Raw genomic sequence first — 13767 nt, 5'->3', positions numbered from 1 at the left:
AAAGGAAGAAAAGGATGTAGTACAGATTTACAGTTTTTGGAACATATGTTTAAAATAATACTGCTATAGTTGAAGTATGTGCTCTCCGTTATACTTCTGTATACAAATGACGTGCTCATCTCTGCACACATAGAATTTTACCTTTGACATGCTGGGGAAAAATGCCCGTGTGTAATTAGGAAAGCCTGGAACCATAGAAACTTATCAAAGACTGGCTTTGAGATAGTTAATATTTTATTATTTAATACGTGTTTTATCTGTGATAGTTTATTGAAATGGTTGAAGTTTTGAAGGGAGACATCATCAGGGCTTCTATAGCACCATATAGTTCAAATAGTTTGAAAAAATAGGCAAGCTTTCAACCCCCAATTTTCTCTCTTGGATCACAGTATTTGTCATAGCAATCTATCCTGGTACTTGAATGTACTAGGCAATATTTCTGATGTAGTCATCCACTTCCCAACTTTGGTCAGGAATGAATATTTCATTTTTCAAAGATATGTTGTATTGTAGTTCTCAGACATGGCAAATAAATAGTTTAGCTGAGTTACAGATGCCACAGTAAAAATGTCTAAAGAAGAAACACAGGAGTTCGAGCTAGATCAGCTCAGAGTTCTAGAAGCAGTAACTGGCACTCAGAGCCAATAGGATTTTAAAAAATAGAGTAATTTCAAAGCAGGTTTTCTTAGGAAACCTTTAGTAAATTTGAAGTGAATCCACTGCTGTGCATGGTGGGGCATCGATTTGTCACCTTGCTGTTATCACATCCCTTATGAAAGGGAACTGCCAAGTTGCTTGGGAAACATGGCGAAAAAGGGGAAGGGAGGAAGCTATAGAAATACTGTGTTTTATTCCTTTTCAGACGTATATTTATGAATTATAACATACATGTTTGCAAGGTCAATGTATTGCACGTAGCTGTAAGGATGCCAGTTGACTTCACTGATGCAGAATGCACCTTCTTTAAGAAGCTGCAAAAGAAATGCAGTTAGAAAAATAACTACTGCAAGCATAAATCTGAAGTAGTGCAGTCTTTGCTGCTCCACAGTATCCGTGTGTGTTCTGTGTACTTGAAGGATAACACATTTTCCTTTAACAGATCTACAGCATACAACTTGCACTCTTCACACTTTCAAATCAGTCCTGCAACGTTTGATGCACCTTGTGCACATTAGGCTTACGACAAAGCATGGTGTATATAGTGTTACAGTGAGTGATAAATGGTTGATGATATACTGGTATCCCTATTAAAGCTGGTGGATCATTTCTTGAAAGGGGGGAAAAAAAGCTGTGAGCATCACCTGTAGTTTGTAGTGTGTGTTTTATAAGTGCATGTAATGCTTGCTGTAATTTTGTGCATGAGTGGAAGAAAATGCAAAGGTACGAAATTTAGGAAGGAATGAATGAAGAGGTATTTGTGGGTGCAAACCTGAATTTCTTCCCTCGTTGCCTTTAGAAAAAGTAAAACTCCTTTCCCTATCCATGCTTTGGGCAGGAGAGAGCCACATTCATCTGCAAGTAGGGAGAGGAGGGCAGGAGGAGGAAAAGCAAGAAGGGAGGCAGAGGAGAGGGATAGAAAATCCTCTCCCTACCCTAACAAAAAGCTTGTCTGAGGAAATCTTTTTTTTTAACCTTTTTTTGTTCTTTATTTCAGGTTATCTGTGATATGGAGGCCCAAATCCACAAGCTGAGGGAAGAGCTTGTGCAGGTGAATGCTCAGCGGAAGCAGCAGCTCGTGGAGCTGAGCCTGCTGCGGGAGGAAGAAAAGCAGAGGGCAGCTCGAGAGCACGAGGCAGCCGTGAGCAAGCTCAAAGCAGAGGCAGAAAAAATGACATTAGACCTGAAGAAGGTGCATGCTGCAGAAACGGAAAAAGCCTTGGAAAAGGTAAGAGATTCAGCTGGCGAGCTTCTCGTGGCACAGCCCAAGGGGAACAGTCATCCCCAAAGTCACATAAATAACGTTTTTATTTATTTATCATTTTAAAGGAAAATGTTTAGGCATCTCTTAAGTTTATGAAACCAAGTAAATGTGCAATATGTAGAAGCAGAAGGGATTTTTAAAAATTCAGGTGTTCCCCAAGGTAAAGTTGGCCAAGGACTAGGCTAATGACTTGCCTTCCATTGGAATAGATAGAGCAGGAAGGGGAGGTTCTGCCTAAATTGTTTTTTTTCCCCCTGTATCAGAAAGAGGAAAGGTCCTTTAGTGGGGAAAGGTTCAAACTAAAACACCAAGCAAAATGGGTCTAATTACCAGCAATGCTTGGGCTGCCTTTGCTTGCTCGTGTGTATTTTGTCAACGCACTGTGCGAAATATTTGCTGCCTCTTCAAACCAGCTGTGGAGAATTGTCCTTTACAGGCATCAGGAATTCAAGGATTTTGCCACATTAGGGATGATGGGAACTAGAGCATGTTAGCATTATTTTAAAACCCAAGCTTAAAACACATACTTAATATTTATGGTAAACTCTGCCTCTCTGTAAGCATATACTTTTTTAAGGATCTTTTGCATGTATTAATGTAATAAAGGATACATTTTATTGCAAAGTGATGTATAGTGGCACAAATTAACGCTATGCATGTGCTCTTTGAGCGCCTTTGTGGAACTGACATTTCATTTACCTGCATCAGGTTCTTGGTCTGTAATTTTAAACAGCATTTGGAGGATTATGTTGGAAATCAGCCAGCCTGAAGCCATTAAAATGGCTGTGATCAACAATTCAGAATCTTTTCTGAATGTAAGGAAAGCTCTGCTTGGCATAATTATTTAAAGCCAAGGTCACGGAAAGTATTTAAACCTTTGAAATTCATCATTAAAGGATTAATTTTAACTCAGGAAGACATTGTCATTTTTGCTTAAAAATGGAATTTGAATCTCAATTCTTTTCTTTCTTTGATCTTTTTTTTTTACATGTGTAGTATAGCAAAAGAAAAGTTAACTTCTTTACATCCTCAAATTAAAGTTACAAATAATCCTTTATAGGAAAATATCTTTAGTAGTCTTGTCATTTTTAAAAAGTGACAGAAACTCGTTGGGGTTTTTTTTCTATTTTTTTCCAAGCAAAAGTACTAATTTTAAGCTATATTAACTGGTATGGAAAATTATCTGTTTTTTTTTATTATTATTATTTAGCCTCTTTTATTTTTTCTCTAATCAGAAGAGCACATGCTGACTAAAGAACAAAAACTTTTTTGTGTGTGTGTGGAAAGACCTTGTACTACTTTCCTATCCCCCTTGTGCTGTTCTTTGCTTCTGTCTCCGGAAAGAAACACTGTGGAAAGTGGCTGCAAAGTCCAAAAGTCAAAGGAGCTTAGTGGGCAAACCCCATATGAAGCTCAAAAGTAACAGTTTAAGCTACATTAGTTGAAATCCTGATCCTATTAGAGTCCACAGAACTTTGAAGAAGATTTTATCTAAGAAAAGAAAAAGCACCTTAATTGCAATGTGAATCTTGGAACTTGTTTTTAAAAGTCTTTCGGTTCTCCTAGTAAATCTAGTGACTTCAAAATTTAGGATAAATGGAAGAAAATCTGTCTTAAATTAAGATGACTCTTTTTGCCACCTCTGCAAGGGTTGCTTAAAAATGCAATGGGAAGCTGAATTTTGATGCTTAGTTGTAATCAGATGACTCGCCGGATTTCCTGAAGGTCATTCCATTCCCAAGTGAGGGATCTTACTTTTCCGTTGCCTGTTTCTGAGCAGTATTGATTTCTCTGTGTGCTGCTTCTTGCAGTTGTGGGTTGTTGTTCACCTGAATGTGATGAAAGAGGAAAAATCAGCTAATAGAACTTTTGAAAAAACTGCCACTTTGGCTCTTTTTTAGAGTATATCACAATTTTTTTCACACAAATGCCCAACTTCAGTTTGCCAATTTCTTCATGTTAATTCTACTTAGGATCGTGAAAAAAAACCCATAATCTGTTTCTACTGGGGCCTTTATTTTTCCGTGGCTTAAAATCTTGCATGTATTCCACTTTTATGATAGCACATTAATTATCATCATACCACTTTATCTGATTCACTCTGTTTGTGATTGCAGTATATAATGCCAGCAGGTTGCTCAATAAAAGTAGTGCAGTAATGTTTTTGAAGCTGTGATTATAACAGTGTATATCTCTTGGCAGTTACTGCATCCCGCAATCTGTAGGGAGTGATAAATGGGAAGGTGTTTAACCGGTTGCCAAGTGATGCTGTGTCACCCACGCTACAGGAAAAGCAAACATGTCATCTGTTGTTGTGGAAACAATATTAAAGGGAAAGGTCCTTCATTTTCCAGTGACCCCCTCTGTCGCAGGCTCTATTTTCCCTTGAACTTCATTTCATTCCTTAAAAACTTTCATTCCTTAAAAAAATATCTAGAGCTGATGAAACTGCGTTGTGATGAGTAGGATGGGACCAATTGCTGGTGGCTCTGAGATGTCCCTGGGGCTCTCCTGGCCTCAAAGCAGCACCCAGCAAACCTGGGCTCATATCCCCGCATCAGCGGGACCCTGGACACGGGGTGATTTCCAGCACAGGGACAAGGGGGCAGCCCTGCCTCGTCCCCACTTCTCATTTGTCTCCGTGCTTGGCCAATGTCACAGGTTTGGTGAGAGACTGGGGTGTTCAGCGCTGGCTGGAGGAGGTGCCATTGCCTTGTCATGTGTGACCACCTTATTGCTCACGTGGGTGATGGAGGTGGCAGGGGGGTCCCAACGCATGGCCACCCTCGCAGTTAAAGACGGCAGACACTAAAATCCTGTGGTCTGAGAAGCTGAACACAAACCAGAGGGAAACCTCAGCTCTGCAGCATGGAGTCCTTATCGTGTTCCTAGGACTTCAGTACTTTCATATCTGCTATCAGTCTCTTAACACAAAAATGATTGAAAAATTCTCCAAATTTTCTTTTATATTAATTAAGGAGTCTTAAATATCATTTTAGAAGAATGGTTGCATTCAATCATAGGGACTTTTCTTCTAAAGCTTTTATAGATTTAATTTGCTTGCAGTTCTTTGTATCAAGTGATTATAGTATTTTCTGATATGATGGTAATTTTTTTTATTCCAAGTTGTACCTCATTATGATGAAATGAAACATACACTTTTAAAGAAATAAATATATAAATCAAACTGCTGTATTTCAGTCTGCTAATGACTAATTGCCCCAGCAGAGGGGCAGGTGGCTATAGGTTGCATCCATAGCACGTGCAGCATGGCCGCCCACCAGCCAGGTGTAGCTGCACAAACTGCACCAAACTTACGCATATTTTCACGTTTGCCAGAAATTTCTGAGCAACCAACTGCATTTCTAAGTGTGTGCAGATGTGAGGCTTGGCTAACAGAGCTGTTTGTAGCGTTCAGCTGTGGTATTTTCCTGGCAAGGACGGCGAGCGTTCGGCAAGCGGACCCTCAGCATCACTAAGAGCGCTCGGAGCACTGCAGCTGCCAGCTCATTGGAGTGGGAGAAAAAGGATTTTTCTCTATCTGAATAATTTTCAACATTTAGCTTTTTTATGACTTATTTTCTATATTTAAATAGAGGGCTTTGACTCATCCTGTTAAATCTTTCGGCAGGTTCCAAGAACATCTAATTCTTTTTCAATGCTGCTTTTCTTGTGGAGAAGTCATTTACATTTTTGTGTATTGACTGTGCTTAGTGCACATATTTGCTTACAGGATGAAATTGCAGTTGAAAAGGGGAGAGCCAAACATTTAGTTGTTAAACTGCAGCTCTTCTGATTTCCATCTCCTTGTGAAGCAGTTCGCTTTGGAGAAATGGGTCTCCAAGGCAGTGTGCAACCTGGACAGAAATTGCTCGTGCAGCTTTTAATGATGTAGCAGTTGGGGCTCTGAAGCTTCTGTTATTTTAAACAAAATTTGGCAGTTGCAGTGTTTTGTAGTCTATGGTTGTTAAAATCACTCCACCTACATCTGGTAGGAATTCCACATAAAAGTAAAATACCCAGGAAATTCAAAAGCTAAAATTTAAAGGAATATAAATCGATGTGCTGTGTGCTGACTTCGTGACCAATTCCCTAATAAACAATAACTATTCTCTTATTATTTTGTAATATGGTGTTTCTGTAACAAGGGCTTTTTAACATGGGGCATACTTCCTTTTGCTGATGTGGAAATAGCTTTAACTCACAGTACCTGTGCTGACACTATTAGCAGTACTCGCACAGATAGGGTTGTGTTCAGCACTAGCAGAGAAATAGGAGATGATGAAGGGCAAGTAGGACGTCTTCAAACATTCAAGAGATACTCTGAGACACAGTTAAAAGCATTCAGTTTCTTCTAAGTTCTCCAGCAGTTTTCAGATATGTGCAACTTTTTAGGCTGAAATTTTAAAATGTTTGTGTATTATAGATGCTTTTGCTTAGGCTTGCTCTGTTTGTCATAGCCATGAATAATCTAAAAGAGTTTCTACTTCTTACCAAGAGGAGTTGGTTAGTCCCCTAATCTCTTGACTGTTTTTTTCACTATTACCTGACAACTATTACATCTGTTACAGAACCTCTGCTCTGCTGTTCCTGAATAATAATAGTTTTGTCATAATTCAGTTACAGAATCTGAATATATTTGCTTGCATTTGCCTTTTGAGCAATTCTAACACATTGTGTTAGTGATCCATTAACTAGTATTGTCCAAAATGATCATGGTATTTTGACTTTGTTGGAAAAATTCTACCAGAAACCTAGAAGACCAAGAAAAAAACAAAGAAATATATCTCAAAAAGGAAAAGGATCTGTATAGCAAAGTTAGTCTGTTGGCACAAGAAGCGCCCATTATTTAATGTGTATTTATAGTACTTTCACAGAGCATAAAAGACAGCAACTCTTGCAATAAATTTTTCCTCACAGATGAGAGAGTAAACCAGTTTCCTCTGTATTGTTGTCCCCTTTTGCCCTGTTTCCTTTCTCTCCCAAAGAAAAGAGAAAGATGACAGCAGACCAGGAATGTGGTCCCAGGAATTGCATCATCCCATAGAGGAGCTATTTGGAGGAGTCTTCAATCAGCAGAGCCAAACATGAAGCACAACAGTGTAGAATAATCTCCCAGAGACATTTCACTGAAATGAGACTAAATAAATGCATGTCCCTCTCCCTGCTGGAGCTGCTTCAAATAGCCCCAGTTACTATTCGCAGAGTAACTACACTTCTACCTACATGGAAAAAAAATTCACAGAAAAGCAAAGCGAGAACAACAGAAAACTTTCCTGCCCATCAGTCATGTATATAAAGCTGACTAGAAGAAACCAGGAATAATTGGTATAAATGTCGCTGTAGAAAAGCAGATGCAACTAGGAAAATTAGGCTATTTAACATCTTACTAATTTGAAGATCAGGGAGCATTTTATCTGTATTCACATGAGATACTTTGTGCCGATGGATAATCACAGTACCTTTAGTCCCCTGTGTTTTTTGCTAAGTGTGTTTCAAACTCTGTTTCTTATTTAGACTCTATGTGTGAAATCTGTTCCACCTGGGAGCTCTCTGCTTTGACTTCTGTAACTTCCATGCTCTGGAATTCAGTGAGAAGTGACGGTACCTTTAACTGGTATTCACCAGTTTGCCTATTTTACCAAGCACTTCTTGCTTGTATTTATGCAATCCTTTTGGGGATGATCAGCTGTCTTTTAGACATGACAACAGGAGCTTGCAGTTGTTACCTGAAATTAGTAAATACTGAATGGGAATTTCTCCTGCAGCCCATGCCAAGAGCTCCGTGCTCCTCTCTTCTTGCAAGTGTCTTTGGTAACGTATTGCTTGTGCAATGACTTTCACAAGTCCTCTGCACCTGAGAGTTGGCACAAGCAAAGCAAAAACTTTCTGGGGACTATGTCCATGGTAACATGGCTGCTGTCACTATTCCTTTGGAAATATATATATTTTTTTTTTCACTATGGTTTTATTTTAGAAAATGTGTGTATTTATTAACACCACAAACTAATATAGAGCATCTTTGCTCAATGTTTAAAATCAGGCATAATTTGAAGTAATTTGAGTTGTTTACACTTACTTGCAATTTGTTCATATCTTTATAGTTCAGAAATGTTGCAGGTGGCTTTTTTTTTTTCTTGGAGGGGAAGGAGTGTTTGGGAAATAGGGAAGGGGTAAAATGATATTATTAGTTCTTCAGAGTCTTTAATGTGAAAAAAAACCAAAAGTGTTCCAAAATGACGTGCTTACAGCTGCAGAACATGTCGTGGAATAAAACCCACCTTCATTAAATGGGTGAGAATGAATTATAATTGTTTTGAAGTTCCTATGATCAGTCTGCATATGCCTCATTGTAATGTGATACTAAAGTGCCTCAATTATGATTTGTGTATTTTGGTGCCAGAAGGTTTTTTTTCTTATGCTAAATTACTAAGTTCTGTCAGCTGCTGGGCTGTCATATAGAGATACAGTAAATCACATTATATTTTGTCATGGATTACACAGAGCAATAAATTTGGGAATAGAGATCAAAGTAGTTTCACAATCACATCTGAGTGTAGGAGGGGTGCTTAACTTGTAGAAAATCTGATTTAAGTGAAACTGTTGCAGTTCTTGTGTGAATTTGAAATGAATTTGGGTGTTCAGTTAAAAATGAATAAGGTACAAATCCCCAAAAGAGTTCTCCAGTATTTAGTTCAGAGGAGTTAATTGACCTACAGCTGCAGAACAGAGAAGAGATAAATAATGAAGCGTTGAGGATGCCAAGAGTGTCCCAGTGTCTTATTTATGTTTCTAATTGCTTTCGTGATTGAGCAATATCTTCCATTCTCCTTTTAGCTGGGATTTTGCTGGGCGCGTCCATAGTTCGGCAGTGGGACAGCGATGCTTCCTGGCCCTGTGAGGTTGCAGTTTGCTTTTTGGGAAGCTTTGTTGTACTTAAAAACTACAAAAAGTAATCCAGCATAATCTTGCTAAGGAACACTGATTGCTTCCAATCGTAGATTGGTTTGGGGATTTTGTCTTATTTTGTATGTTTGTCTCTCCAGATGGAGAAGCTTAGCTGTTGCTGGGCTCTCATCTTGTGATGTAACTTGCTTATACCAAATCTTCCCTTTGCTTTTCGGTTTTCATTCAGTCTAAAAAAGATTTTCTCCCAAAATGATACATGCCTAGGGTTTTTTTAATGATCATCTTTCTAACATTTGTTTCTAATTGCTGCAAAATTCAACTTAAAATAGCAACAGGGAATCTAAAAAATAAACACTGCTCTTTGATCTCTTCATAGTCATTTCAGGAGTCTGCGTAGTCTCTCTTGGCAAAAATCAAGGAGCAAGAACTTGGCTGAAATAATTTGGTAAAATGAATGGGTTTCTGAGCTCCTGGTAGAAGTGTATATTGTAAAGCTGATGTTAAGCAGCCTTTAACTGAGTTGAATCATATATCAATGTCACCTCTTTGGTAGTGTTTCCTTCAATTTTCTGTCACAAGTTGCAAAATCAGGCTCATATGAAAATATTATTGTTTCTATTTTATAAATTAAAATAATGTATTTTATGTCAAATCATGCAGTTCTTATATAAATGTTTGGCTCTCTTCAGTTTTGAATATAAGTCAATATTAGTGAAGCTGGGAAATTTGATCTTAGCGAAGTTGAGAAATCAATTTGTTGGAAACCATGATTAATGTTATTGGTGGGTCAAGTTGTGAATCATATGATTGCATCTCACAGTGAAGAAAAGTTCCCCTTCCATTATTTTTTCTTCCATAGAGTTTTAGAAGTAATCAACAAAATCCTAAAGATGCTCAGTGATTCCACTGTGGTGAAGCTAGTAATTATGTACTAGTGTAAGAATTGAATAACTTTGTCCTCAGATACCACATGCAGCTGGGCGCTCATAGAAGATTTGCTAGAAGAGTTAAATGGCAATATTTAATCATCTAAGGATGCTAATCATTTTCAGAATGATTAGAAATACTCAATTGGTTCAAATTTCTTCAGACAAAAGAAAAAAAAAAAGTACTGAAAATAAGGCACAATTTGGTCCAGCAATCTGTCAGTAGGCTCCCATTAATATGGAATTGTAATACTGCAAAAGGGCAATTCTTCGTACAGGTAAAGTGTCAAATTCATTTCTATTCATTCCTTTTTTTTTTTTTTTTTCTCTCCAATGAAAATGCTTAGCACATGAATGAGACTTTTTTCCCTAAAAATGTAGGTTTAAAAAAAAAAAAAAAGGATTTATAGACCTACAAAAGTGGAATGTAAAGTAAAATATTAATAGGATTTGTGAGTATGACAGATTGGGATTTCTATCGTTCATTTTCAAAGCCCTCGGAGTCATTTGGTACTTGACTAATTATTCTGTTAACACCATTTTGGGTATTGAACAATTTTTAATAGTCTTTTGGTGGCTCAAATTACATATTTGAACTGGTATGATATTTTCACTTTGACATGGAGATTCAGCTCTCCCTGTGTTATCTGATTGGTGGGAAGAGCCCGAGAAAGACAGAGGATATTGGTGTAGAAGGTCCTCTACTATCTTTGTTAGAAGTGCGTAAGGAAAATAGGTTTCAGGCTTTGAGGTTGAAACGAGGTTTTTGTACAATCAGATGAACTTAAAAGTCGATCTGTTAATCTCCAAAGTTTAAGCAGATACTGTACAGAGTGTTTTAACATGCTTAATAACAAAAATTGCTCCAGTTAGCCCTTCTTAAGGTCATTTTCTTTTGACATCTGTCAAATTACACAATCTTGTATTTTGGAACAAAGCGTAATGCTGTCAAACTTAAATAGAAATACACCAGAATGTGGAGTGGTGTGTTGTTTTTTAAGGTAAATGGGCCCCATTTACATTAGTCCTTTGATGTTAAATTCTTTGCTGCACATCAGAGAACAGTTGCCTCTTCCCCGGAGCAAGTTTTCTTTCTTCTCCTTCCCCCACCCTTTGATATTTTCTTCTCTTTTTTTTTTTTTCTTTTTTCTTTTTTAGTTTGCTTACACTTTTATCTAACTAATTATGGAGGATCAGCTTATGTATGGCCATCATTTAGCTAGTTGCAGGCATTTTGAAAAATGATTATTTCATGCTAGTGCCCTAAACAGATTTCTTAAATCTTCCTCTCCGTTAGGGTGCGGGGGGTGCACGTGCTTCCGTAGTGACTGAGAGCTGTGCTCGTGAGTCATCTGTATTGGTGAGATTGCAATCAAAGTAAAATGCCACTGAAATCAGTCACCGAGCTGATTCATGTAGAGAGGAACAGGTATTTCACCAGGCATCCTCAAATATCACAGAGCTATCTATATTTGGGTTGAAGGTTAGTTTTCATATCAATTTGTAGCGTAATTAAATTCATACCGAACATTACCCTTCCAAAGTCGAAATATTTGCACTGATTCATACTCTTCTAAGATTAGTGGCTGCATTTTTGATAAACAGTCAAGTCGCTCACAAAAAGAAGAGCAGAAATGCTACATGGTCTTCGCTGATGTCAGTGAAGGGGGCAGCTGGAGGTGTTGTCCATGCAGGCCATGAGACTTTTCAATAAGTCAAAGCCATCCCAATATCTCTTTTCTTAACTTGCTACTTGAATCCTTCCCAGAAATCCTTCAAGTAATTTTTTGTTAGGTCAGATTTTGGTGTTGGGTTGTTGACTGTAAATAAAGCATTCTACTTCCATTGAAGCTCAATACAAGTAAAAGTTGGTCTCGTAGCCTATATCATATACCTTAAAAATAGCCCATGAAACTTTGTAATTACTGCATAGCATGGTATGTTTTTTGAAATATGGTCCCATTGTGATCAATCCTTTTTGCTCTTTTATTCTTAATAATGCTGTTCTACTTTGTTAAAAGAAAAAAAATGAAAATCAAATTGTGCTAGGACAGCATGCGTTAGATCAGATACCACATCTTTAGTGCTAATATCGTTTTTAATTTTTACACAAAATGTTTTGTTGAAGTCGGTGTAATTTTGCTCAGCAACCACAATGTGATGCTTTAAGGCGTGTTATAGAATCACAGCTGCTTTTTAAAACCAATTAACTGTAACAAGGACATAATCTCCTTTTTAATGCAGAAGTTGTCGCTCTAATAAAATAACTGCATGTAAAATTTTCATAATCAAATAATTTTAGCTAAAATATGTTTTAACTCTGTGAAACTAAACAGGAGTTTAATTTTTGATTCAGGGGGATTTCTCTATGGCTTATGCACTTTAAATCTTCTTTATTATAAAAGTGGATATTACAACTGATACTTTTGATGAGTTTTTGCCAGGTGTGAATTTCACCGGCTATCTCCAGCCCAGGGAAACTAGTTGAAGACCATTAACTTCATTTGCAGTGCTGCCTGTTGCTATAAAAAGAGTTACTTTAATGAATGCTGTCTGACCCTCCAAGCGTTCACCTTCCAGTTGGATTCTCGTTCCGTATTGTTTCGGAAATAGCAAGTAACCTGAAAGCGAGGGAAGACCCTCAAAGTAGCACAGAAGCAGCTTGTGCTGCCTACAAAGCATGGTGTGAGCTGCCTGATAGAAGAGTTTCCCCTGATTGAGAAAGAAGCAGGGAAAGCAATGCTTGGGTTTAAACCTTCTCATTTGTAAAGGTGGAGGTAATATAAACGCTCAGCTGTGTTCAGCGGCTGTAGCTGTGCGTGTTTACTTTGCAATAAGTCTTTCCTTACAAAAAGATCTAAGGAAAAGGGTCTTTTTTGTGGAGTGGTGCTCCATGTGCCCAGGGGAGTAGATTTATGCCTCCTTAGGCTGCAAAGCAGCAGCCTGTAGGGAAAAGGGGTTTTATTAGTTGAGTCGCAGGTTTTGAGGAGAGAAAAGTTTCGTATTTCTGTGGTAAAAGAAGATAATGGAAAAGAGGTCCTGTGTCTTTGCCAGGATGAGAGTTTTTTCATAGGTTTTAGTGTCACAGCTTTAGGCATCTACTTTTTGGCAGCTCTAAATGTGTTTTGGCAGCTGTAAATGTGCTATCTCCACAGGCAGTTTTGGAACATCGGTGCTTCTAAAAGGCAGGTCTGTCCAATAAGGATGTTTAGGACAGCATTTAAATACAAGAGTTTGGAGTTTCTGAATGACTTGGAAACAACTTAGTGTTTTGCTCATTGAAATTTGTTAAAGACATTATAAAACAAAATGCTGTCATTGCCTTTAAACAGACCCGTAGAATATACTTTGTCTTCAGTCAGGAATAAAACACTGAAATTCAGCATATCTTTCTTTCACATCACCCCTGTTGTCTCTAGCAGAGGTTGCCCTGGTTCTCCTTGGTGTGAATTAACAAGTTCTAATTTGTTTATGAAAGTTATGGGTGTGTTTTTATTATTTATTGGGATTTCTTCTATGGGTTCAAGAGGTTATAAAGCTGCCTCTACGAAAGATGAAGACTTTTACCCCAGGCAAGTTGAGTGAAAGCAGCTGTAATGTGATCTTCTCTGCAGTGCCTTGCTAACTAGTATCTCCCTTTCTGGGAGTAACAGTAATTTAATCTGTTACTGTAATTTATTTTTCACTTTTTCCGAAGATAAACAGTCAGTTTCAGTCACTTATGATAAGCCACTGTTAGTAAAAAGTAATCTGAAAGCAGATGACGATACAGGGGCCACCAGAGTATAACAAGCTGTGTAGCATGTACAAAACTGTGAGCTAAAGCACAGAAATACTTCTGCATTGCTACTCTTTTTTATTTACGCAGTCAGTCCGTGTGCCCCTGTAGGGTCTGTGGCTTGCTTTCTAACATAGTGGTAGGAAAAGGGGAAATTAATTCCTTTACTGCTCTAGAATTGTTATATATGTTTTTCTAAAGCAATACCTACTGCCATTACCTCTGTAATAATA

General features: G+C 37.8%; 1 protein-coding gene across 1 annotated transcript in view; it reads left to right on the top strand.

Annotated features, from left to right (window-relative positions):
• The window catches only part of CEP112 (centrosomal protein 112), a 137695-nt gene that overhangs the window by 82422 nt on the left and 41506 nt on the right, over positions 1-13767 (top strand). The window contains exons 20-21 of the mRNA XM_088537784.1: positions 1655-1885; position 3571. Coding sequence (XP_088393910.1) covers positions 1655-1885; position 3571 — 232 coding nt within the window. The remainder of the gene's footprint in view (positions 1-1654; positions 1886-3570; positions 3572-13767) is intronic.

This window comes from Tinamus guttatus, unplaced genomic scaffold (genome assembly GCF_059628265.1).
Source record: "Tinamus guttatus ecotype Peru unplaced genomic scaffold, ASM5962826v1 Tinamus_guttatus_pri_ptg000045l, whole genome shotgun sequence".
NCBI classification, from domain to species: domain Eukaryota; kingdom Metazoa; phylum Chordata; class Aves; order Tinamiformes; family Tinamidae; genus Tinamus; species Tinamus guttatus.
This window is presented reverse-complemented; position numbering and strand designations above follow the sequence as displayed.